Raw genomic sequence first — 25,506 nt, forward strand, 5'->3', positions numbered from 1 at the left:
AAGGCAGTAGTATTGCTTGAGCACATGAGTTCCAGACCAACCTGGGCTACATCTCAAAAAAAAAAAGAAAAAAGTTATAGCCATCCTAGTGAGCATGAAGTGGTTTCTTATTTTAATTTTGATCTACATTTCCTTAATGACTAAATGTATTGCACAGCTTTTCTTGTGCTTATTGGCTATTTGCTTATTTTCTTTAGAAGAATGTCTGTTCAAGTTCTTTGTTCACTTTTTTTGAGTTGTTTGTCTTTTTGTGTTGCATTGTAAGAGTTCTTTATATATTCTGGATAGTAGGCCCTGGTCAGATATATGATTTTTGAATATTTTATCCCATTCTGTAGTAGTCTTTTCACTTTCTTAATAATATCCTTTGATGCACAAAAGTTTTTAATTTTGATGAAGTCTAGTTTATCTTTTTTGTTTGTTGCTTGTGCTTTTGGTATCATATCTAAGAATACATTGTCAAATCCAAGATTATAAAAGTTTACACCTATGTTTTCTACTAAAAGTTTTATGGTTTTAGCTCTCATGTTAAGGTCATTTATTTAACTTCATTATTTGGGATGACATAGGGGTCCAAATTCATTCTTTTGCATGTGAATACTCAGTTGGCCCAGCACCATTTATTGAAAAGACTGTTCTCTCCCCATTGAATGGCCGTGACCACTAATGTATGGGTTTGTTTCTGGACTCTGAATTCTATTCCATTGGCCTATGTGTCTTATCTGTCCTTATACCAAAACGACACTCTTGATTATTGTAGCTTTGTAGTAAGTTTTGAAATTGGGAAGTGTGTGTACTCTTTGTTCTTCTTGAAGATTATTTTGGATATTCAGAGCCCCTTGGTATTTTTGATGATTTTGAGGATTAGCTTTTCTAGTTTTACAAGAAAAAAAAAATGCCATTGGGATTTTAATAGAGATTGCATTGAATTTATAGATTGCTTTAGGTAGTATTTATATCTTAACAGTATTAAGTCTTTCAATTCATAAATATGGAATGTTTTCCCATTAATTTATGTCTTCTTTATTTCAGCAATTTTTCTAGTTTGCAGCATACCAGTCTTTTTATCTGCCTAGTTAAATGTATCCCTAGGTACTTTATTCTTTTGGATGCTATTGTAAATGGAACTGTTTTCATAATTTTATTTTTGGATTATTTATTGCTGGTTTATAGAAATATAGCTAATTTTTGTCTGTTGTTCTTGAATACTGCTGAATTTATTAGCTCTAGTAGTTTTTGGGGATTCTTTGGGATTTTTAACATATGAGATTATGTCACTTGCAAATAGAAATGATTTTATTTCATTCTTTTCCATTTGGATGTTTTATTTATTTTTACTTATTTTGGATGCATTTTTTAATGTTTTAAATAAGTTTGCTAAGAGTTTTCAATCAAGAAGAGTAATGCTAGCCTCATAGAATGAGTTGAGAAATATTCCCTTCTCTTCAATTTTTTTGGGAGGCTTTGTGTAGAATTGATTATTTCTTGCTTACATGTTTGATCAAAGAGAACAGTACAGCCACTTGGGCCTATATGAAGAATTTTAAACTACAACTCCAATTTCTTTAATAACTATAGGAGGCTATTCAGGTTATCTATTTCTTCTTCAGTGACCTTTGTTGGTGTAGTTCAAGGAATTTTTCAGTTTACCTAAGTTGCCAAATTTATTGGAATAAAGTTGTCTATAATATTTCTTTATTATCCTTTTAATATCAGTAGACTCTGTAGATATGTCCCCTCTCTCCTCCTAATATTGGCAAATTGTGTTTTCTCTCCAGTTTTTCTGGTCTATCTGCCTAGGTAGAGGTTTGTTAACTTAATCTTTTTAATGGATTAACTTTGGTTTCATTGGTTGTCTCTGTTGTTTTTCTGTGTTCTCTTTCATTGAATTCCACTTTTATCTTTATTATCTCCCTTCCTCTATTGACTTTAGATTTGTTCCTTTTTTTTTTCAGTTTAGTTTCCTGAAACGTTTCAGGTGGAAGCTGAGGTAATTAATTTGAGACTTTTGTTCTTTTCAAACATGGCCATTTCTAACATAGCCATTAAAAAATTTTTCCCTAAGTACTGCTTTAGTGGCATCCACAAATTCTGGTACCTTGTGTTTTAATTTTCATCCAGTTCAAAAAACTTTCTAATTTATTTTTGGGATTTTTTAAATTTAGAGATTATTTATTTCAGGATCTTTTAAGAGGTCTGTTATTGATTTATAATTTGATTTCATAGTGCTCTGAAAACGTGATTTATATGATTTGAATGCTTTTTAATTTATTGAGACTTGTTTTATGGCCCAGAATACATCTCTATTAATAAATGTTGCATGTGCCCTTGAGAAGAATGTATACTCTATTGTCATTGAGTGGAATGTTCTATAAATATCAATCAGTTAAAGTTGGTTGGTAGTGTTGTTCAAGCCTACTGTATTCTTGCTGATTTTCTACAAAATTGAAGAGAAGGGAATATTTCTCTACTCATTCTATGAGGCCAGCATTACTCTTCTTGATTGAAAACTCTTAGCAAACTTATTATTTAAAACATTAAAAATGCATCCAAAATTTAAAAAATCAATTTTAGCACTATTTGTTCTATCAGTTCTTGAGAGAGGGATATTGAAATCTCTATAATTGCGGATGTGTCCATTTATTCATGCAGTTCTATCAGTTTTTGCTTCATGTATTTTGAAGCTATGTTATAAGGGCATATATGTTTAAATTTTTATGTCCTCTTAGGATTAATTCATCCCTTTATTATGAAATGATATTCTTTGTCCTTGGTAATATTATTTGCTTTAAAATCTACATTGATGTTAATATAGGCACTCCAGCTTTCTTGGACTAGCGTTGGCATAGCATATCTTTTTTCCAGTTATTTCCTTGTAACCCACTTGTATCTTCATCTTTAAAGTGTGTTTCTCACAGGCAGCATAGAGTTGAGTCTTGCTTTTTTATCCAATCTGGTCATCTCTGTTTTTTAATTGAGGTGTTTAGACCATTTACGTTTAACATAATTACTGATATAGTCAGGTTTAAATGTATCATATTATTATTTATTTTCTGTTTGTCCTATTTGTTGTTTGTTCTCCCTTTCCCCCTTTTCTGCCTTCTTTTGGAATAATGGAATTTTTTATGAATCCATTTTATCTCCTTTGTTGGCTTATTAGTCATTACTTTCTGTTTTGTTATTTTAGTGATTGCTTTAGGGTTTATACACATCACAGTCTAACTTCAAGTGATAGTATACCAATTCACATATAATAAAAGAACTTTACAAAAGCGTATTTCCATTTTTCCCTATTGGCCTTTATGCTACTGTTGGAATGCATTTTACTTGTACATATGTTATAATCTGCACAATACATTGTCTTTATTTCTGTTCAAACAGTTAATGTTTTAATGTTTTCAATAATAAGAAAATAATTTCATACATTTATCCCAGTAGTTACCATTTCAGTGCTTTCAATTTGTTTAAATTCAGATTTTTATGTTATCATTTCCCTTCTTCCTGGACTTCCCTTCACATTTTTTATACTGCAAGCCTCCTAATGATGAATTATTTCAGCCTTTATATGTCTAAAGTCTTTAAATTGCCTTCATTTTTAAAAGACATTTTTGCTGAATATAGAATTTTGAATGAGAGTATTTTTTCAGTACTTTAAATATAGTTTGCTTGTTTGTTTGTTTGTTTTGAGATGGAGTCTCACTCTATCGCCCAGGCTGGAGTGCAGTGGCGCTATCTCGGCCCACTGCAACCTCTGCCTCCCAGGTTCAAGCCATTCTCCTGCCTCAGCCTCCCAAGTAGCTGGGACTACAGGCTTGCACCACCATGCCCAGCTAATTTTTGTATTTTTGTAGAGACAGGGTTTCACCATGTTGGGCAAGCTGGTCTCAAACCCCTGATCTCAGGAAATCCACCACCTCAGCCTCCCAAAGTGCTGGGATTACAGTTGTGAGCCACCACACCCAACCCTTAAATATATTGTTTTACTTTTTCTTGCTTGCATTTTTTTTCTGATGAGAAATCAATATCTCTGTTTCTTGTCTTTTTTCTGTATGCAATAGGTCTTTTCTTCCTCTGGCTACTTTTAAGATTTGTTTTCTTTATTGCTGGTTTTGAACAATTGAGTTATGACATGCCTTGGTGTACTTTTCTTTGTGTATCTTGTGCCGAGATTCATTGAACTGCTTGGATCTCTGGGATTATAGTTTTAGGTTTATAAAATTGTTAGCATTATTACTTCAGATATTTTTTATTTCTCCCTCTCTCACTTCAGGGACTTCTATTACTTATATACTAGGCTACTTGAAATTGTCCACAGTGTACTGGTGCTCTTTCTGAGTTTTAAATTATGTTCTAACTCTTTGTTTATGTTGTTAGTTACAGTTGCCATGCCTTTAAGTGCACTAATCTTTTCTTGTACAATATTTAATCTGCTCTTACTCCCATCCAGTGTTGTTGCTGTTTTTTTGAGACATTGTAGTTTTCATCTTTAAAATTTCACTTTGGGTCTTCTTTATATCTTTTATATCTCTCCCTAACTTCTTGAAAATATAGTGATAATAACTGCTTTAATTACTTTCTCTGCCAATTCTAACATCTGTGTCAGTTCTAGGCCTGTTTTGATTGATTGACTTTCTTCTCATTATTGATCATGTTTTCCTTCCTCTTTGTATGCCTGGTAAACTTTGATTGACTGCCAAACATCGCAAATTTTACCTTGTTGGTTCCTGAATATCTTTGTATTCCTATGAATCTTGAGCTTTGTTCTGGGATACAGTTAAATTTTTTGGAAACAACTTTCTTCTAAGTCTTTCATGATTTTTTAGGTGGGTTTGGAGCAGTGCTCAGTGTAGAGCTAGTAATTAGTGTAGAGCTAATTATTCCTCACACTGAGGCAAGACATTCCTGAGTACTCTACCCAATGCCCTGTAAATTATAAGTTTTTTCCAGTCTGGCTGGAGGTAACAAGCACTTTTTCTGAATCTCCGATGTATTTTAATGGTTCTTTCTCTGGCCTCAGGTAGTTTCAGCACACACATGTGTTAATCGACACTCTTGAATACTTGAGGGAGACAGTATATATTGCCCTTTGGCTTAGCAGACAAAAGCAAAACCACTCACTATTGAAAACGGGGTGGCAGAAGTGATTAAATAAAGAAGTTTCTAAAATGTTAACTGCTTCTCTATAAGTGATGAAATTATAGGCAGTTTTAATATTTTCTATATTTTCTAAAATGTCTACAATAAATATGTATCATATTCACTATTTAGAAAAACCCAATGTTGTTAAACACAGTGTTGTTATTTTTGTTTTCATTTTGGGTTTGTTTTTGTTTTTGTTTTAGCTTGGATTTGCTTTCACATCCAGGCTATAGGTTTAGTTTGTCCTCAGTTTTGGAAAGGGCAGTCTTTACTAAAAAATTAGAGCTTCTTTATTAAGTGAAAACAGACTTAAGATTTGGTAATACAGTATTTGGTAATAGCTGGGGCTATTAGGATAGTATCCAGTAATTCTGGGGAGGTGGCTGTGTTTACCTTCACTCCTTTTCCAACTTCTGCAGCAACTCTACCTGTCCCCCTTCCCCAGATAGTTTTTGCCACTTCATTTTTAATAGCAGGTGCTTTTGCTCTTGTTTGCTAAGCCAAAGGGCAATGCAGAATTATCATGCTTCTGCAATGGAAATACAGCCAAATCTTTGCTCACACGTAGAGAGCCAACGACATACTCTAGAAACAGAAAGCCAGACAGGTGTGAGCTGAATTAACATGGTTTCAAATGTTGTTTGAATGAAGGTCTCAGCTGTGGAGGAATAAGAATCATACATTTGGTCCTTTGTTTTCTTGGGTTATTATAGGTGTCCTTTTCCATAACTACTGAATAATCTGAAGGTCTTTCCAGAGATAAACAGTGTTTTCCAATTGAGGCAGTTCTTTTCAGAAATGTATGAGGAACAAACTGAGTTCTGTTCACTTTTATTAGGCAAACAATTTACATTTTCTTATGAAAATGAAGTCTGCAAACAAGATTACTTTATTAAATCACCACCTTCTCAGCTGTTCTCCTCTGTGGTAAGTATTTGCTGTGATTTAACAAGCCTCCCACCAGCCTCATGAGCATTTTTAAAAATCATTTCTTTTCCTCTGAGATTTAACTAAGACATAAAATCTTTTTATTTTTCAGACCTCTTGGAAAAAGCGGTTTTTCATCCTGTCAAAGGCTGGGGAAAAGAGCTTTAGTCTTTCCTATTATAAAGACCATCATCACCGAGGTTCCATTGAAATTGATCAGTGTGTATCCAAGCAGGAAAACTTTTATAACAACAAATACTATAAAGTCAAACAGTAACAAGTTGCATGCAAATTGAAATTTACATAATTGACCAAAGGAACCTGCTTCAAGCTGATTATACTATTTGTGACTGAATAGGAGCTAAAATAGTGAGCACTTTGAGTTAAAAGATAGTTGAATATTTGTTTCATATTGTATGTCATACTTGATAAGTCTTTAATTAACAGGCATTCAGTTAAGGAGTTTGATTCACATAACTTGTGGATGAGAGGGAGCAGATGAAATTGTCATTTTATAAAGTCAAGATAGAGTTTTAAAAAATATTTAGATCAGCTTTTTTTGGTCTTCTCTTTAATAAATTGTGCACCCCAAAATTGAAAAACATAATTTGTGGAATCAAGAATCCAATTAAAATAGAAATTTTTGAATCTTAGGCTAAACAAAATAATTTCAATTAATTAACCAGATCAAAAAATCCAAACTTATCTTCTAAAATTATTGGACAATCTTGGAAACATGGATCCAGCACATCTGAAGTTTTATTCCATTTGAATCCCAATATAAAATATTAGTCAGTTTTCTATTTCTGTATTTACCTTGGTTTAATACTTTGTGTCTATATCTAATAGAAATTCCAGTGTAGAAGTTGGCATAAGTAACCAGGAAAAGATGCAATCTGTGCAGAAGATGTTTAAATGCCACCCTGATGAGGTCATGTCCATCAGAACCACTAACAGGGAATACTTCCTCATCGGCCATGACAGGTGAGAGAAGATAACACAGAATGTCTACTGCATGCAAAACAAAAACAAACCAAAAAACAAAACATTTTATACCAATAAACATGTTCTGAACCCACGCTACAAACCTCAAATGCCATCTTGGCAATCTTAGTTATTTTTTTAAATATCTTGAAAAGTTACTGAGCTAGTTTCCTAGGGCTGTCGTAACAAAGAACCTCATCCTGGATAACTCTGAACACAGAAATTTATTGTCTCACTGTTCCAGGGGCTAGGAGTCCGAAATCAAGGTATGGGTAGAGCCATGCTCTCTCTGAAGACTCCAAGGAAAGATCTGTTCCAGGGGCCTCTCCTAACTATTGGTAGTTCCCTTGGCTTGAGGCAACATAACTCCAGTCTTCACATGGTGTTCTCCCTGTGTGCATAGCTCTGTGTCCAAATTTCCCCTTTTTATAAGAACATCAGTAATATTGGATTTGGAGCCCTCTCTATTCCAGTATGACCTCATCTTGACCAATTACATCTGCAACGACCCTCTTTCCAAATAAGGTCACATTCTGAAGTATTGGGATATGGAACTGAAACATACAAATTCATTGTATTTTTGCGGGGAGGGTACATTTCAACCAATAACAGTCACCATCACCCCAGAAGCATTCCATGTAAAAGAACCCAATACAAAAACATCTACACAAGCTACATATATTAGGGAGGAACTAGGCTTGCCCCCAAAGTAGTCTGCAGTTTTTAAGAGGGGCTTCTGGTCCTAGCAAAGGTGCCTAGTGGACTCTTCATGGATGATTATCTGCTTGAGGGAGAGGCAAAGCTGGTGTGGGAGAGACTGTGCAGAGGAGGCGGACAATGCCAAAGCCAACATATGAAAAATCCTGATCTGTTTCAGATTGACCAAAGCTTCCTTTTAAGTTGTCCTGTGAGTCCATAGAAAAGATGTGATTATACAAATTCATTCAAGCACATTCTTCATCAACACATGCACTCCCTAAGGGAAGGCCCACCTGCATAGTTACACAAAAATGGCACTGACAGGTTAGGGGGCTTGCTTGAGAACACAAAGAAAATCAGTGTCAAAGCCGAAAGCCCCAAACCCTGTGACTACTACTATTATTTTCTACTTTTCTTCCCTTTCTCTGAGCTTTCCTTGCAGAGGTGGCTGAGCATTAATTCTAGTGTGCAAATGTGGAGGTGGCGAGGCCATTTAGCTACTTAGGAAAAATTCTTATTTCGCTGGTACCTGCTCTCACCACCATTCTAACATTCATAAAAGAATCCTTCTCTGGTTCAAAAGGCACTATTGTTGCCACATGCCAACTGAAAGTTTATTCCTATCAACAGGGAGAAGATTAAAGACTGGGTCTCCTTCATGTCATCATTTTGCCAGGATATAAAAGCAACACAGCAGAACACAGAGGTGACTCCATATCACTAATAAAATAACAGGGCACCTGAACACAACCCTCTTTCAATAGAAAACAATGGTAGCTTTCCTTTGCCTCCTTAGTAACTGGCTTTAATACAAGGAATAAATAAGTGAGAAAATGTACATCCTTATTACTTTTTATGATTAACGAAAAAAATTCTTTTGTGTTTTGTGAGAGAGCTAAAGTACAGACACTTCAGATTTTTATTATTGTGTTAGAGGGAAGAAAAGTTAACTGTGACATTTTTAAGTAGTAGCTAGAATATAGTATTTTCCATCATTGTTATTCAAGGTGCATGACAAGCTCCCTTTTGAATAAGTCTAGGGCAGTTTCTACAAAAATGTTTTACATGTATCTTGCATTTTTAATATAATGTATCTTTCATGTACATGCTTAGCAGTTTTAAGTTTTAAACTTATTTCAAAAGGGCCTCTGCTAATGTTCCTTTCTCAGGGCAGACCTTTATAGATGGAACTTTGGTCCCTAGGTATCTTTTTTTGACATGTTTTCTAGGTTGTTCCATGCTTACAGCAAAAGCCAAAGAGAAGGAGAAATCAAGGCATGTCTTCAAGTAGACTGAAGTGATTAGAGCAAAGGGAACTGGGGTGGAGGGTGTCAGAAAGAGACACAGTTGAGGAGACAAGTTGAGGAAAACGCTGGTCATCTCTGAGGGTCAGGCTAAATGTCCTCAAGGGTTTGGAAACAGGAGAGAGACAAGTTCGGCTCTTGTCTTGGTGAAATAATGCTGGCAGGCCAGCGGCATGAATGTTAGATCGCTATGGGAAAAGACGGGAGGCAAGGAGCCCGGTAGAGAGGCTGCCGTTTCATTCCAGACAGAGATCAACTGTGCCCTGACTGATTCCTTTTTTTGTGAGCAGGAGGAACTCTCATTGGGTAATAAAAGAACCCTCTTCTACTCCAGCCTTCTCCTTGGCCCTTCCAGCACATCAGAGGCTGTTGGCTCCAGCTCACCAAGAAATGGTCTCCAAGACAAGGTAATGGGGCTCACTTCTTTCTCAGGACACCACACCTGGGAGTCAGCTAATGCCTAAAAATCTTACCAATTAGCAATTGAATTTAACCATGCCCACCTTCCTCAAAGCCCGATGCACTATAAGAAAGATTCTTAGCCCTGATGTTTATCCCATAACACAGATGAGCCTCACTGAGGGCTTGCCCTGAATACCTCTCAGTGTATTCATTCATTTTAGATGCTCTTGATATGCTTTGGGTATGCTAGGGTAAGACCCCTTTGCTAAACCAAAACCTAGCTGGCAACTTGCTTCCTTTCTTTCACGCAGAGGGCACAGATCCCTCTGCCAAAAGATTTCCCAGACACTACCTGATTTCTGCCCATTCTGTCTGTACTCCTCAGGCAAAGGCTGAGTTTCTTGTTAATCTCTTCCCTTTACCCTGATCAATCTCACTTCTCATTCATTATAGCTGTCTATCACTTCTTCCTCATTTCTAATGAAATCCATTTGAAGACATAAAATATAATGTACCTGCCTCTTGAAAGCGACTTGTAATTGGACCTTCAGCTTTCTTGGATTTGCAATGTTCCCAACTTGGGATATTAGTCATAAACATGCTGAGTGGTTTTGTTCTCTGGCACGGATACTATTTTGTCTCTTAGAGACTTATCCATTGACTTTACCCTGTCCATGTATACCAAGCACATCTAATGAGTCCTAGTCCCTTGTTTTATCTAGTTGGTAGCTCTCCAACTATTTTGAAAGCTTTTTGTAGCATATCAAATTCACCATGCCAAACACCTCACCTCAGTTCTTCATTTAGTGAGTAGAAACGGTGGTATGCAGCAGTTAGGAAGCTTCACCCTTGTCTGTAAGTGCCTCTTGCTTTTCACTCATGATATCTCCCTCCCCCTAGAGATAACATTATTGGTCACTTTGCCTTTTCACACTATAGATCCAGTGATTTTTAAACCAGCTCGAGTTAACAGTACTGTTTGCCTTGCTGGGTGGTGTTGTTGTTGGTTAAATTAAGCGGGCTGCCTTTACCCCCAACTCAGCATGATCCAGCTCCATGAGCTTGGAACTTAAAACGTGGACAGAACTTAAACACACCTGTATTTTAAAACTTGACTTTTTTTCTAGAGAACATTCAGGGTCTTTTCCAAACCCCCTGCTCTGAGGCATTGTTCTTGGAATTTTTCTGCCATGCAAAGAAGCTACTTTAGTAGAATATTCTGTATCTATGGGGAAGGGGAGGCAATAGTGGTTGAATCTAGATCACCTGGAAACCCATAATTCATACTATCATGTGATCAACACAACCAAATTCCATTGCTGTGGAAACAATAGAAGTGTGTGAACAGAACACAAAAGAAAAATATGGAGCAGGAACAGGAAAGGTGCAACGCCTTGATTCTGGGTTAATTACATTCTTAGATGGCACTGGATGATTACAGGAAAAAGATGAGGGTAGCAACTCCAGAGCTTAGTGACTTAGAATGCTACCCACAGGGCTGGTCATGGTGGCTCATGCTTGTAATCTCAGCACTTTGGGAGGCTGAGGCGGGTGGATCACAAGGTCAGGAGTTTGAGACCAGCCTGGCCAATATGGTGAAACCCTATCTCTACTAAAAAATATACAAAAATTAGCTATGTATGGTGGTGTGCGCCTGTATTCCCAGCTACTCAGGAGGCTGAGGCAGGAGAATCACTTGAACCCAGGAGGTGGAGGTTGCTGTGAGCCGAGATCACGCCACTGCACTCCAGCCTGGGGGACAGAGTGAGACTCCGTCTCAAAAAAAAAAAAAAAAAAAGAATACCACCCACAGGAGAAAACCACTTGTTGTGAGTGACTGTTCCAAACGGTAGAGAAAAAAAGCCTGAGTGATGTGCTTATATGTTTTCATCCTCAGTGGTGACCCAGACTCAAGAGGCAAGTTCAAGTTGTGTGAGCTTCTGGATGTAATCTTGGAAGACCCTCTGGTCTTTTTTAACCCAACTAATTTATTACGGCTTTTCTAGAATGCATGTGATTTAATTCTATCTCTTGCAAAGAAAAAGCAAAGCATTTTTATCTCTTTTCTTCAGCATTTAATGGAACAAAGTTCTCCAGGATTTAGGCAAACTCACCTACAAGATTTATCAGAAGCCACTCAAGATGTGAAGGAAGAGAATCATTATCTTACTCCTCGAAGTGTTCTTTTAGAGGTAACCCCTTCTTGTCCATTCATCATTTGTTTCTTTAACAAATATTTACTGAAACCCTGCCATGCACTTTTCGTGCAATATTAGGCTATGGTCAGTGGGAACACAGAAGTAAATCAAATACAGATGACGTGCTCATGGTGCTGACACTTGACTAGGAGACAGCTGTAATACAAGACAGAGGGTTCTATGCTGAAGAGAGATGCTTATAAAATACCAGGGGTGCATGAGCTATGGGAGGAGGAGATGACTTTCAAAGAAAAGATCAGGAAGATTTCAGGGACGAGATGACATTAGACCATACATGATGAGTAAAATTTGGATGTGGGGGATTGCCTTGAGGAGTCTTTCTGCATTCTTAGCAGAAAGAATAATATGAGCCAAGGTCCTTGGGTGATCAGTTGTGTGCTGTGTATCGATCAGTCTATTGATCAGTAGGAAGCCCTTACTGAATGCCTTCTGAGCACTAGTCACTGTACTGTACTGGGCATGGTGGCTAAAGTAATGAGCCTGACATCACCCTGCTGTCAGAGTGCAGAGTCTTGTCAGTTACCACAGGATAACGCTGCACAAAAGACGTGGTCCGTATGCTCTGGAAGCAATAGAAAAAGAACAGATTTTCTCTATCAGAGTCGAGGAAGGCTTCTGGGATGAAGTGCCATTTGATACATGTATGGGGAATAGTTCAGTGAGGCTGCAACCTAGAGTGCGTGAAAGGCATAGTGGGAGATAAACAGTAGAAAAGAGCCAGCCCATGATGGGTCTTGAATGCCAAGTTGACTTCATTCTGTAGACAGCATAGGGGAAGCGATGGCTTCTGAGTTGGGAAATCTCAAAACCTGAATTATCCTCCATTAGTATTAACTGAGCAGCTATATCTGCCATGGACTATAGAGAGAAGAGAATGGAAGTGAGAGATAGGAAGACAGAATGGAGGGTGAGAATGCTGCGTCATTTCCCAAACTGGGGGTTTTCCGTAAGATGGTGACGTATGTTTATATAAAAGAAACATTCTGGGGTCAAATAAGTTCCGAAAACACCCAGTTAAAATAAGTTAAACAAGCTTCTTAGCAGAATTCTCAGAGCATTTAGTATGCAGTGGTGCATTGTAAATAGTCAAGTCAGATACAACACATGGCATTTCCCAAGCTCCTTTGAGCACAGAGTTCTTCTTTCACCAAAATATTTTCATATTTGTGTTTCCTGGGATGCAATCTTTTATGATAGTTCAGCCAACCAATCAGATGTGTACTGAGCATCAGTTATAGGCCTGGCCTTTGCTAGGTACTTTATGATAAGTAAAGTCTAGTAAAGCAGACAAAACAGCTAAAAAGACCAAAGATAAATAAATAAATAAGTAAAAAAACTATGCAATGGAAATTGAGAGAAAGGAGAGCTCTGCCGTAGCTGAGGTGATCAGAGTGGGCTGTGGGACTTCAGCCAGGCCTGAACATGATTTCAGTAGGCCGAAAGGAAAGATGGCACTCGAGGTGAAGAAGAGAGCATGAACATGGCGATGGAACAGAACCATTTGCAGGGGGCCAATGGGAAGACTGGCTTGACTGGAAGGAAGGTTTCCATCATGGGTTAACGGTGAACTTAGGTAGGCCTTAGAGTTTTTGAGCAATCATTGCCACAAGTGACTCTCTTTGTTCTAAGGGGGCTATGGAGAGCTTCCTAAGGGCAGTATTTTTCTAGAACATTGTAATGGCCCTGAAGCCACTTGGGCTGCCTGTGAGCATAGTAACCTGAGACCAGCTTCACATTGTGTCAGAGTCTTTGTCCCAGCCAAGTGCCATGATTCTATAGTAGAACTGATTGGGGAAATGCTTTCATGTCATTAAGTGCCTAATGGTGAAACAGAAAGATAAACAGCAATTTAGTTCAATAGAAATAACACTTGTATCCGGAGCATGAGGGATCCAGGAGAAGAAAATTGACTTTGAGTCCTCCAGAAGCTTTGCTGGTTCAGTCTCGCGGAGGTAAGGTTGGTTGATATTTCTCAAATGAGAACCACGTTCATCCACTGGAAACCGTACCTCTATGTCAGAGCCCAGAGCTGTTAATACTAGAAATAAGAAGGTACCTGACTTATCGGTAAACTGGGATTCTTACATCTATTCCTCTTATCTGCAGTTGGATAATATCATTGCTTCCAGTGATTCTGGTGAATCCATTGAAACTGATGGTCCAGACCAGGTCTCTGGAAGAATCGAGTGTCATTATGAGCCAATGGAATCCTAGTAAGTCAAAATGCTGTTTCAAAATTTGATGTTTGCTCATCTGCTGTTAAGGAACAATGATTGTCAGTTCATTTCAATAGTTGACAAACTGATGCCAAACATTATCAGAGACCAGTTTCCACATATTATTCAGTCGTCTCAACACACAAAAAATGAGGGAGTCATGTCTCTTCCCACAGAAAACCACCAATGACATCCTCAGGACCTTTTCCGTCTCCTGAGGAAGTTATCTTCTACTTTGCATTTATGTCTCTCACACTCTCACTTCTGTCCTCCAAACACTGTAAAGGGTAATTTTGATTCCATATCTATTTTTAGAAGGAAAGTTTGTTGAATTTGATGCTAGCTGTGGCTGTGATTCTGATAGTTGGACATACGTCAAGACCTTGCTAGTCTTCACATGGCTGTTAGCTACTTAAATCTGACACACGCAGGGGAACACTGTAAAAACACATGCTAAAATAGGGCTTGTTTTAACTTCTTATGCTCTAGTTTTTTCAAAGAGACATCCCATGAGTCTGTGGATAGCAGCAAAGAGGAACACCAGACCCTTCCAGAGACCCAGGATGGGGACCTCCACCTGCAAGAACAAGGCTCAGGAATTGATTGGTGTCTTTCCCCTGCCGATGTGGAAGCACAGACCACAAATGACCAAAAGGGGTCGGCCTCACTAACTGTTGTGCAATTGTCTATATTAATCAAGTAAAGCTCTAATTTCTAAAACTTGATGGACCCTAAGAGCAAGGCAGCCTCCCTCCCACTTTTTTTTTTTAACTTAGAATTTAAATTTTAAAGCTGTTCCTAAAAATCTCCAAGTCAGCCAAAAACTTGACCATCTTCTCCCTGTCATTGATGTTGTGGCCAAGGAGAGGGGATGATAGATCTTAAGTAAAGCAGTTCCTGGGGCGGGGGGTGGCATTTTCAGCTATTTTTAAAAATTCCCCCTTGGCTACTCTTTCAGGTCCCAGGACTTGGGATCCACACCAATCTGAGTAGCATGTCACTCAGTTTTCCCATGAGTGTAATTATGGACATGCAAGTTGCATGAGACTTAGTTATAGACCAGGAGGGGGTTATTTAGGCTTTAAGTTTTACCAAGAGCATTTGGTACGATTGATGTAATTTTAAATCTTTTCCATGCCTTCTTCTATGAAATCATTTCCAGCAGAGAAATATGCAGACCGGCCTGATGTGGACAGTTACATAACCAGTTTAGTCCATTTTTCCCTCTGTTCCCATAGCCTACCATCCACTACCACATCCCAAGAGGATTTTTCAGTAACTTAAATTTATATTATTCTCCAAATGTTTTGGACAACCTTTACCTGGACAATATCATCTCAGAAATAGAGGCCAAAAGTCTACTCAGAAAGTACAGTTGAAAGCCAAGGTCAGTTGCCTGATGTGACTTTTACAAATGTCTTGTTCATAGTAATATCCCTGATGAAAGCCAAGTGGAGAAACTGAACGTTTTCCTTTCTCCTCCTGATGTCATCAACTATCTTGCTCTCACAGAAGCCGCAGGACGGATATGGTAGGTTGGAGATTTGACTGTTGTGGATTATAAATGGGGCTGGAAGCTTTGAAGAGAACAATTACATCTTGAAACAGTGTATTTGGCAACACTGACTAGGGTTGGGGTGGGGGAGCTTGGACTGTTGACTGGCTGTTGTTACAAAAAAATCTTTGATTGAGGCAGAAATCAGGGTCTTGTTGTGCAGAAAAGTCAGCCTGGAGGTGAGCAGGGGGAATAACAGGACCCAAAAGTTCAGGAAGCAGCCATTTCTGACTCCTCGAAGGGAGGAAGAATGGGCTGGGATAGTATTTGATGAATGAGTGAAATTAGTGAAGTCAACAAGAATCAGAGGCCTAAAAGAAGAAAGCATATCAGCTTCTAAGACTTCCAGACACAAGGTTAAAAAAAACAAAAAACAAAAACTGCTAGTCACAGACACAAAAGACTGTGTGGCAGAGAATTTTCTTAAAGCAATCACTGTCTATTTGATATGGCATTTTTTTAAAAAGACTTTGTAATTTATTTTGATGGAAGATTTCATCTTCATAAGGGAAGAAAACTCTTTAATGTAAACACTACACATTAATTGTCTTATAAGTTCTAAGAAGGGAGGAACCACACCTTCCATTTTTTTTAAATAGTCCACAATCCAAGGCTCAATACACACTTGACTGAAACTTATGTGGACTCCTCCATAACTGAGCTGCTACATTCCTTAATTCATTTATTTGTTCATTATATATTCATTGTATAATCATTACACCCTCACTTCCAACAAACGCTGAGCACTCTTTCTTTACTTGGAACCATGGGGTTTTAAAAATTAAAAAACAAAACAAACAAAAAGGTGACATCATACTTCTGGGGTCATGTAACCTGGTAAGAAAAAGACAGCCACAAAAACAAGTAAATGTAAAATGCATTTTATTTAAAAATGTAACAAATCAGGTACTCACACAATGTAATAGAAGTCCAGGGGTAGGGGAGATGAATTATAGCAGAGGAATGGGATGTAGGATTTCATGGGCCTTTGTAAGGGTGGTATAATTTGAGCTGGGCTTTGGAGGAAGGGTTAGGCTCCTATTGTAGTGACAGAGGAAACAATATTCTAAACAGAAGGAGACAGTCTACTTCAGAGGTGGTGCCACGTGACCTAGAATCAGGAGACCCTGCGTGCCCTGCCCTCCTGGCCAGCTGAGCCTCACACTGGTGTTGGATGTTGTATTCCCACTGCAGTGTGTCTCAGTGGGAAGGCCCCCCACGTTTGGGATGCATATTTTTCCACGGAGATCATCTTCTGGCAGTGAATGACCTCAAACCCCAGAGCCTGGAGGAGGTCTCCCTGTTTCTCACCCGGTCCATCCAGAAGGAGGTGAGTCGTACTGACCAGCCCTGAACAGGGCAAATCAGTACCAGAAGGAAAAAGATCAGGGTCTTAGAGGGAGTCTGAGAAGTACCCTGAATACAAATAAGGTTCCTCATTCTTCCACCATCAAGTGCAAATAACAGAATGTGCTTTCAGGACTCTTTCAGGATTCTTTCATATCAAGTAGCATTTGGAGAAGGCACTGGGCTAAGAGACAGAGCACCTGGGTTCAGGACCTCAGATCGGCATGATGTAGCAAAAAGAGCTTGCATGGAATCAGACTGGTGCAGGGATTCCAAAACAGCTCCTTCAACCAATTTGTGCCTCAGTTTTCTTTTCTGTAAAATTATGACTAATGATGGTGCTGGTTGTTGGATAATTAAATGAGGTAATATGTGTAACGTGCTTACAAAGGTGACTGGCACATATTAGGTGCTCAATAAAGCTACTAGTTACTTTTACTTCTACTACAACTGACCATGGAATGTTATTCAAGCCCATTTTTTAAAGCCTCAGTTTCCTTATCTCAGAAATCATCACAGCCCTAACTTCCTCACAGAATATTGCAAGAATTAAACATAATATGTGGTGCTGGGCACGGTGGCTTACACCTGTAATCCCAGCACTTCGGAAGGCCAAGGCAGGAGAATCAATTGAGCCCAGGAATTCAAGGTTACAGTGTGCTATGATGGCACCACTGCACTCCAGCCTGGAAGACAGAGCGAGACCCTGTCTCAAAGGAAAAACAACAACAGACCACCCCTAATATTATATAGGTATGCACTAAGTATGTTGTTTTTTCAAGGACTAGCTATTGTCCTGCATATCACTGCAGTCTTCATGTGTTAATTCCTTCCCTGGTCTACTTTTCTTTCTAACTAGCCCTGTGACCTTAGGAAATTCACTGCCTTCTCTGGGCTTCAGCTTATTCTCACTAAAGTGAGAGGTTGGTTTTCAAACTGTGCTTCTTGCATCCCCAGGATGGAGGTGAAAGGAGAGGAGAGGAAGGAGAGAGTATGCTGGGTCTTCAACTGGAGAAGCTTACATTTATCTTTTATCTTTTATGAAAAAAAGATTAGTCCAAAATATTGGACTTTACTGTTAGCTTTCCTTAAAAAACAGTTCTTTGGCTTCAAATTTCTGAAAACCATTGTATTAGATGATTTCCAAATTTCTTCCAGCTCTGGGAATTTTGTGATTGTGTAGCATATCTATATTAAGAACACATCTTATCTCTTCTGCACTACGTAATAATCCCATTGGTCACACAAATTGTGCCATCCCTATTACTCATTACCCTAAATGAGTAATCCCAGTGAGGATAAGTGAATGAGTTGTCTAAGATACATAACTAGTTAGTGGCAGGGCAAGTACACATTCGTTCACTTTCTTTTTTTTTTTTTTTTTTTGAGACGGGGTCTCGCTCTTTCCCCCAGGCTGGAGTGCAGTGGCGCAAACTCGGCTCACTGCAAGCTCCGCCTGCCGGGTTCACACCATTCTCCTGCCTCAGCCTCCTGAGTAGCTGGGACTATAGGCGCCGGCCACTACGCCCAGCTAATTTTTTGTATTTTTAGTAGAAACGGGGTTTCACCGTGGTCTCAATCTCCTGACCTCGTGATCCGCCCACCTCGGCCTCCCAAAGTGCTGGGATTACAGGCGAGAGCCACTGCGCCCGGCCCATTCACTATTTATTGAGCATCTGCTGGGTGCTGTATACTGTGCTAAATTCAAGAGCTACAAAAATGACCTCAGCCTGAGCTGAAGCTCACAGATTAGTGGATGAAGCAGGCATGTGATGTGCTACTTGCTATACAGTGTGTGCCCTGAGATGTGAACACAGGGCCATAGGATCACAGAGGTAGAATGGAGTAAATCTACATGAAGGAGGCCAGGAAGGTGTCTCAAAGAAAGTGGTGTTTGGCTTGGGTTTTGAAGACTGGATAGGAGACTGCATGGTGGAAAAGAAGTAGATTTCAGGGCCCTAGTCCAACAATCTGGTAACTATAGTACATTTTCTCTGCCAAAGATCCACACTGGGCTGGGTGTGGTGGCTCACACCTGTAACCCCAGCACTTTGGGAGGCTGAGGTGGGCAGATCACGAGGTCAGGAATTCGAGACCAGCCTGGCCAATATAGTGAAACCCCGTCTGTATTAAAAATACAAAAAATTAGCTGGGCATGGTGGCGGGTGCCTGTTATCCCAGCTACTGGGGAGGCTGAGGCAGGAGAATCGCTTGAACCCAGGAGGCGAAGGTTGCAGTGAGCCGAGATTGCACCATTGCACTCCAGCCCTGGGAACAGTGTGAGACTCTGTCTCAAAAAAAAAAAAAAAAAAAAAAGGATCCACATACACTGGGGCCAAGTGGTCAATATAAGCTTCTGAACTCTTCTGAAAGTTACCAAACACTATTCTGACCCAAAGATCCAGGCATTAATTCAGAAGCCAAGAAAAGGGCTTTTCCCTGTGAGCAGATCTAGGAACTGTGCCTGGGTGTTGCTGACTGCAGTTTATCCTAACTGCCTTTCTAGACTGTGGAGTCAGTGCATTTCTCTTGTGCTCGTTCTTCCTTCCCTTTCTAATTGATAACAGCCCCTACATGCTATTGAGAAATATGCAGTATTCATCTTCATGATTATCTGGAAGATAGAAAATTCCCTTACTTTCCCACTGCCTCCATTCCTGATTTCTTTGTGTTGATGGGTATCCACTGCTCTTTTAAAATTCAAACACACAGTCCCTGGAAGGAAAAAGAATATTGGAAAAGGGAGATATGGAACCAAAGGAAGAACAGCCATTGGCCCTTGATGTTTTAAAGTGCCTGAGCCAATCCCATTTACTCTCCTTCCTGTTATGCTACAGATGAGGGAAGTGGAGGTTGGGGTGGGGATGGGGCAGGGATTGGGAGGGGAGAGAACTGAGATTTTCAAGGGAAGGGGAGAAGGTGTGTGCAGGGGAAGGACATGACAGGTTGCAGGAGAAACTGATCAAGTTTAAGTTTCCTCCGAATCTTGTCTGGGAGAGTCCTGTCTGGTGGTTTCATTTTGATTCACTTGTTTCAAGAGGCCTTTTTAATTCTTGGTGCAATTGGACCCCTTACAGCACCATCAATGCTACCTGGATCCTTCCTTAAAAGCTCAGCTTCCTTTTCAGGCCATGGATGCCAGAAAATAAAAATCCACCTTCCACCTAACTAGCCAAGTAAGTCATCCCTGTCTATTTCTGGCCCAGATATTACAGTTCACTGCAGGACTTTCTTCAAAACCAGCTCCCAAGGGTATGGATGAGGACAGATTGGGAAGCAACAATCTTAAAGATAATCTTTAGCCATTTAACTTTCTTCTTTCTTGTGTTTTAGAAATTAAAGCTTACCATCGGCAGGATCCCAAATTCAGAGACATTCCATGCTGCATCCTGTACGTGTCCCTCAAAATGCCAAAGTGCTGCACCTTCTCAGCTGGATAAGCCTAGACTGAACAGGGCTCCCAAGAGGAGTCCGGCCATTAAAAAGAGCCAGCAGAAAGGAGCCAGGGAGTAACGCACCCCAGACCCATGGCAGCAGAACCAGGATGGAGCTGGGACTGTCCAGCTCTGCCCCCTGCTGCTGCCATGTGATAGGAGACAGTCGGCACCCCCCTCTGAATTTCTGCATCTGCATCTTAACAATAGGGATGACTATCCCCTCTCTGGTTATTGTATCAGAGATGTTAAGAGGGTCATGTGGCATGATTGGAGAACCTGGGGGAATTGGAAGGCCTTATTATCTCAGCTATTGTCCCAAACACCACAGACACAGATTGGGTCAGTCCTTCAAGTAATACATGCTGTGTTCTGTGAGGATGTGGTCCACACAATTCCTTCTTTGTTAAGGGACATACAGTTGCAAATACTCACTGCAAGAAGGCAAGATTCCCAAGGGAGATGTGATACCTGATCAGGCTTCCCAGACACCTCCTTCCCAAACACCTCCTTCTCAACACCTCCTTCCCCAACACCTCCTTCCCAACACCTCCTTCCCAAACCCCTCCTTCCCCAACATCTCCTTCCCAACACCTCCTTCCCAAACACCTCCTTCCCAACACCTCCTTCCCCAACACCTCCTTCCCTAACACCTCCTTCCCAAATACCTCCTTCCCAAATACCTCCTTCCCAAACACCTCCTTCCCAAACACCTCCTTCCCCAACACCTCCCTCCCAAACACCTCTTTCCCAAACACCTCCTTCCCAACACCTCCTTCCCAGACACCTCCTTCCCAACACCGCCTTCCCAACACCTCCTTCCCAAACCCCTCTTTCCCAAACACATCCTTCCCCAACACCTCCTTCCCAACACCTCCTTCCCCCTTCCCCAACACCTCCTTCCCAAACATCCCCTTCCCAAACACCTGCCTCTCTTCAACCCCACAGGCCAGAGTGCTGAGACAGAGTGGCCTTTTGGATTCAATAAGTATCTTGTTCTCTTAAAGACTCAGCAATGATTTTAGAAGTCGCAGCAGTTTTACATCACATGCAGCCAAGATCAGCTTGCTCTACAAGCAATAACAGAACTACTTAGCACTTCAAGGTTGAAAGTTCTTCATTAATGGATCCATTGACTAATTGATCCTGGAAGGCCAAAGGAATAAAATTCTTTTTTATAAATAGGAAAACAAAGGCAGAGAGCTAAAGCACTAATCAAATCGGGGGGTGTTAGAGCAAAAACAGGTTTCAGAAAGAGTATTTTACCATGCTTCACATGGAAAAAATCGAGCCCCGGAGCGATGAAAGGCATATTTTCTTTGTTTCTCCAAGTTTCATAACCGTTCAGTTGCAGAACCAAGAATCTAAAACCAGCTCTGGGAAACAAATGTCCAGATGCCAGCCTCATATTTGAACTTGGATTTGAAAATACCTTCAGCACTTAGAAGAGACATTCAAATACATTTCATTTCCTGTTATCCAGATTGTTCGGAAAGTATTAAAAATTTTTCATTTACATGCTGATATGGTTTGGATCTGTGTCCCTAACAAATCCCATGTCGAGTTGTGGTCCCCAGTGTTGGAGATGGAGCCTGGTGGGAGGCAGCTGGATCATGAGATCATGGGGGTGGATTTCTCATGAATGATTTAGCATCATCCCCTTGGTGCTATTCTCGTGATAGTAAGTTCTCGTGAGATCTGGTTGTTTAAAAGTGTGCAGCACCTCTCCGCTCACTCTCTTCCTCCTGCTCCTGCCGTGTAAGATGCCTGCTCCATCTGCCACAAGTGAAAGCTTCCTGAGGTCTCCCCAGAAGCAGATGCTGCCACGCTTCCTGTATAGCCTGCAGAACTGTGGACCAATTAAACCTCTTTTCTTATAAATTACCCGGTCTTGGGGATTTCTTTATTTAATGTGAGAACGCATGCCCTTTTGGATCTACTGTTTCTACTTTTATAAATTTATCCTACAGAAATACACAAATACACAAAGATACATGTAAAAAAAGTAGTTTACTGCAGTACTGTTTGTAATAATAAAAAATCAGGCTGGACGTGGTGGCTCATGCCTATAATTCCAACACTTTGGGAGGCCGGGACAGGTGGATCACCTGAGGTCTGGAGCTTGAGAACAACCTGACCAACATGGAGAAACCCTGTCTCTACTAAAAATACAAAACTAGCTGGGCATTGTGGCACATGCCTGCAATCCCAGCTACTTGAGAGGCTGGGGCAGGAGAATCACTAGAACCTGGAGGCGGAAGTTGCAGTGAGCCAAGATCATGCCATTGCACTCCAGCCTGGGCAACAAGAGGAAAACCCAGTCTCAAAAAAAAAAAAAAAAAATCATTTGGGTATTGCTTAATTCTGATTTCATATCATTGAACACTGTAGATATTAAAATGTTCAGCAGGCACAGTTCTGTAAAATTGTTTGTGATACATTAAGAATGAAAGAATCAAGTTGTATAATAAGGATAACATCATCCCACTTTTGTGCAAATAAATGTTTGGTGTTTGTGTGTATGTATATGTGTATATTAAATTTCTTCAACCCTTACTAGAGTGAGAGGTCCGTACCTCCCAGGGCTACTGTGAGGTTTCCTTATAAGTACATTGCCTGATCAGGAGTAAACACTCCACAGGTGTTCTTTGTCCCACTGTTGCTCTATGTGCTTTTTTAAAAAATTAAAACTTAGAATCAAATTTTTAGTAAAGAGTTATCTCTGAGAAATACGATCAGGGTTGGCCATGGGAAGAGAGGCATTTCTGTAATGTTTGAATACTTTTTTTTGCAATGTGCATATGTCACTTTTATAATACAAAAATACAAGTGTGGGAATATATATATATATAAATATATATGCACTTTTTTTTCTTTTAAAACAGAGTCTCGTTCTGTCATCCAGGTTGGAGTGCAGTGGTGTGATCTCGGCTTACTGCAACATCCGCCTCCCAGGTTCAAGCGATTCTCCTACTTCAGTCTCCCAAGTAGCTGGGATTACAGGCACCCGCCACCACACCTGGCTAATTTTTTTGTACTTTTAGTAGAGACTGGGTTTGGCCATGTTGGCCAGGCTGGTCTTGAACTCCTGACCTCAGGTGATTCGCCCGCCTCAGCGCCCCCCCCCAAGTGCTGGGATTAGGCATGAGCCACCGTGCTCGGCCACATGTACATATTTTTTAAACTTTCAGAAATGAGAAGCCAAGCCACTACAATGAAAGAAATAAAAAAAAAAACCTCCAGGTAAAACCACCTGGCAACAAACAGTGTGGGTGGATACATGGCTTTGAAGCCCAAAGATCCTTCCCTGGGCCTGCTCAGAGGCCACACTAGCAGGCCAATAAATGCTAAATGGAGGCTGGTGGACAAGCCTTACCCACCAGTCTTTCCACCCCCTCAATGAGGCAAAGAACAGCGGGAGGCCTCAGGAGTTGAATCACTGACGTGGCTCAAGGAAGTACCGGGCCCAGAACACAGAACTCCTGGCTCCCAATCCCATGCTCTTCCCAGCCCAGCACGGGGAGATCAGCCAGCCTACCCTTGGCCCTCTCTTAATCCCAAAACTTTCCTCCAACATCAGGGCCAGCTGGGGTCCTTGTTATGAGGACCCTGCTCTGGGGGCTTCTCTCACATGAGGAGCTTGTTCTCAAGGAAAATCTCAGGGCAGATTCCAAGGCTTCCCCACCTGAAAGATTCTGATTCCGCAGATCCAGTGTGGGGCCGTGGAATCTGCATTCTAACAGCCACCTTCCCTGAAGGGGATCTGACTGCAGGTGGAACAGGGAACATACACTGGGGAGCATTGTGCCTGGGGTCCTGTGGAGAGGCACGCGAGTCCTCCCAAGAGGCTGCAGAATGTGGACGACGCACACGGGCATTATTGAGGGGAGAAGGCCCACAGTTTCCAATAGTTCCGAAAGACGTTAATGGCTGTTACCCCCTCCCCACCTGCAAAAAGGCTTGATTCCTGAAGGGAGAAGCCTGGCTTTCACTCCTTGCTATCTGTTACTTAGGGAAGGGTACAACCAGTGCCTGGAGGAACTGGGCACTGCCACATGCTGTTGTGCAGTTGAGGTGGAGAGAGGAGCCCACAGCTTTGGCTTCAGCAAAGCCACTTCTGCCCGCCGCTCTTCAGGGCCCGGGTTCACTACTCTATGCCCCTTCTTTCCCAGGCCTGGGGACCACACTTCCCCAGGGGTCCACCAAGGCTCTTTCTCCTGAAAATGGGAGTGGCCCCAAGGGAAGCTCATGACCAAACTGGCCCCAAAGCCCAGTCATCAAGCCATTTGTCTCAGACCTCAGCTTTTAGAGCCCTCTTCTGCTGCACGGCTAAGAAAAGAAAGGTATAGGACAGGCTGCTGGGAGATGCAGACAGTTCCCAGGCTGAGGCTAGAAAAACACTTGTGCCATATATATATATTTCTGCCAGAGCTAAGAGGGTGGGACAGACCCTCCTGACACACTGCCCACCACAGTCACGTCCACACCCACCCTCAGTGCCTTCTGCCACCTGTGATATTTCCCCTTCCAGAACTGCCCTTGATATTTGTCCCGACCTGGTTCTAGGTGGGTGAATGTGGGGCTGGGGACTACAAAGTGATTGGCTCAGCTGTCCTGCCAGGATGGCCCTGTCTGGCAGATTTCTGGAGGAAAGGAGGTCATGAGAATGGACTGGAGCAATTCTTGGCCATCACATCCTCGGCTCAAATCTGGTGCAGCCCTTCAGTCTTGCTGGAGAAGAAACCAGAGCCCAGACATGTGGAGATATTGGCCCGGGCTTCCCCAGCTCCATGCCATGCCTCCACCTCCCAGGCCAACACCTTCCCTGCACTCACACTTCTCAGCAGGGCATCTGGAGCTACCACCTCTCCGGCCTGCTCTCCCTTCCAAATGCTTGCCGTATGCCTGCAGAACAGGCCACAGAGGGAGTCTATATGTTTCCACTTTGTTCTCTTGGCTGAGGATGCAAACCCTTCAGAGTGAAATCTTAAAAGCAGCTGGTAAGATATGGAATGAATGCAGAGGGCCAAATACATGCATCCTTACTTGAAGCTGTCAACATGTGAGTGTAGATTCCAGCAAGGCATTCTTCTCTACCTAGAGAATGAGCCACTGTACATTCAATATATGTACCTAAGTGTGTGTGTGTCTGTGTATATTGAGGGGGAGTGGAGAGGACAGGTGGAGAATCACAATAATTCTTTAATAAGGTAAGATGATGGCGCACCACGATCCCCCCCACCTCCATCCCATTTCTCTCCAGAGCTTGTGCCAAGTGAC

General features: G+C 41.0%; 1 protein-coding gene across 3 annotated transcripts; it reads left to right on the top strand.

The window, feature by feature from the left end:
- Positions 1 to 6,940: 6,940 nt before the first annotated feature.
- On the top strand, positions 6,941 to 20,337 carry PLEKHS1 (pleckstrin homology domain containing S1). Of its 3 annotated transcripts, none has more exons than XM_055092302.1 (9): positions 6,941 to 7,050; positions 8,380 to 8,455; positions 9,344 to 9,460; positions 11,528 to 11,647; positions 13,781 to 13,887; positions 14,380 to 14,589; positions 15,320 to 15,421; positions 16,640 to 16,775; positions 20,126 to 20,337. In XM_055092302.1, the coding sequence occupies exons 1-9, from the start codon at positions 6,956 to 6,958 to the stop codon at positions 20,303 to 20,305; spliced, it is 1,143 nt and encodes a 380-aa protein (XP_054948277.1). In that variant the 5' UTR covers positions 6,941 to 6,955; the 3' UTR covers positions 20,306 to 20,337. The 3 variants fall into 3 exon arrangements, with proteins under 3 accessions (XP_054948277.1, XP_008949179.1, XP_034787412.1); XM_008950931.2 differs by lacking the exon at positions 20,126 to 20,337 and adding an exon at positions 16,926 to 17,314 and having other exon boundaries at positions 14,380 to 14,547; XM_034931521.2 differs by having other exon boundaries at positions 6,956 to 7,050; positions 14,380 to 14,547.
- Positions 20,338 to 25,506: the final 5,169 nt, after the last annotated feature.

This window comes from Pan paniscus, chromosome 8 (assembly GCF_029289425.2).
Source record: "Pan paniscus chromosome 8, NHGRI_mPanPan1-v2.0_pri, whole genome shotgun sequence".
NCBI classification, from domain to species: domain Eukaryota; kingdom Metazoa; phylum Chordata; class Mammalia; order Primates; family Hominidae; genus Pan; species Pan paniscus.

Bases quoted from the DNA above. Each gene is read 5' to 3' on its own strand.
- PLEKHS1 (XM_008950931.2), top strand. From the start codon at position 6,956: ATGCAATCTGTGCAGAAGATGTTTAAATGCCACCCTGATGAGGTCATG. The intron at 8,456-9,343 runs GTGACTCCATAT...TTTTGTGAGCAG, and splicing joins CAACACAGCAGAACACAGAG to GAGGAACTCTCATTGGGTAA. The intron at 13,888-14,379 runs GTAAGTCAAAAT...CTTATGCTCTAG, and splicing joins TATGAGCCAATGGAATCCTA to TTTTTTCAAAGAGACATCCC.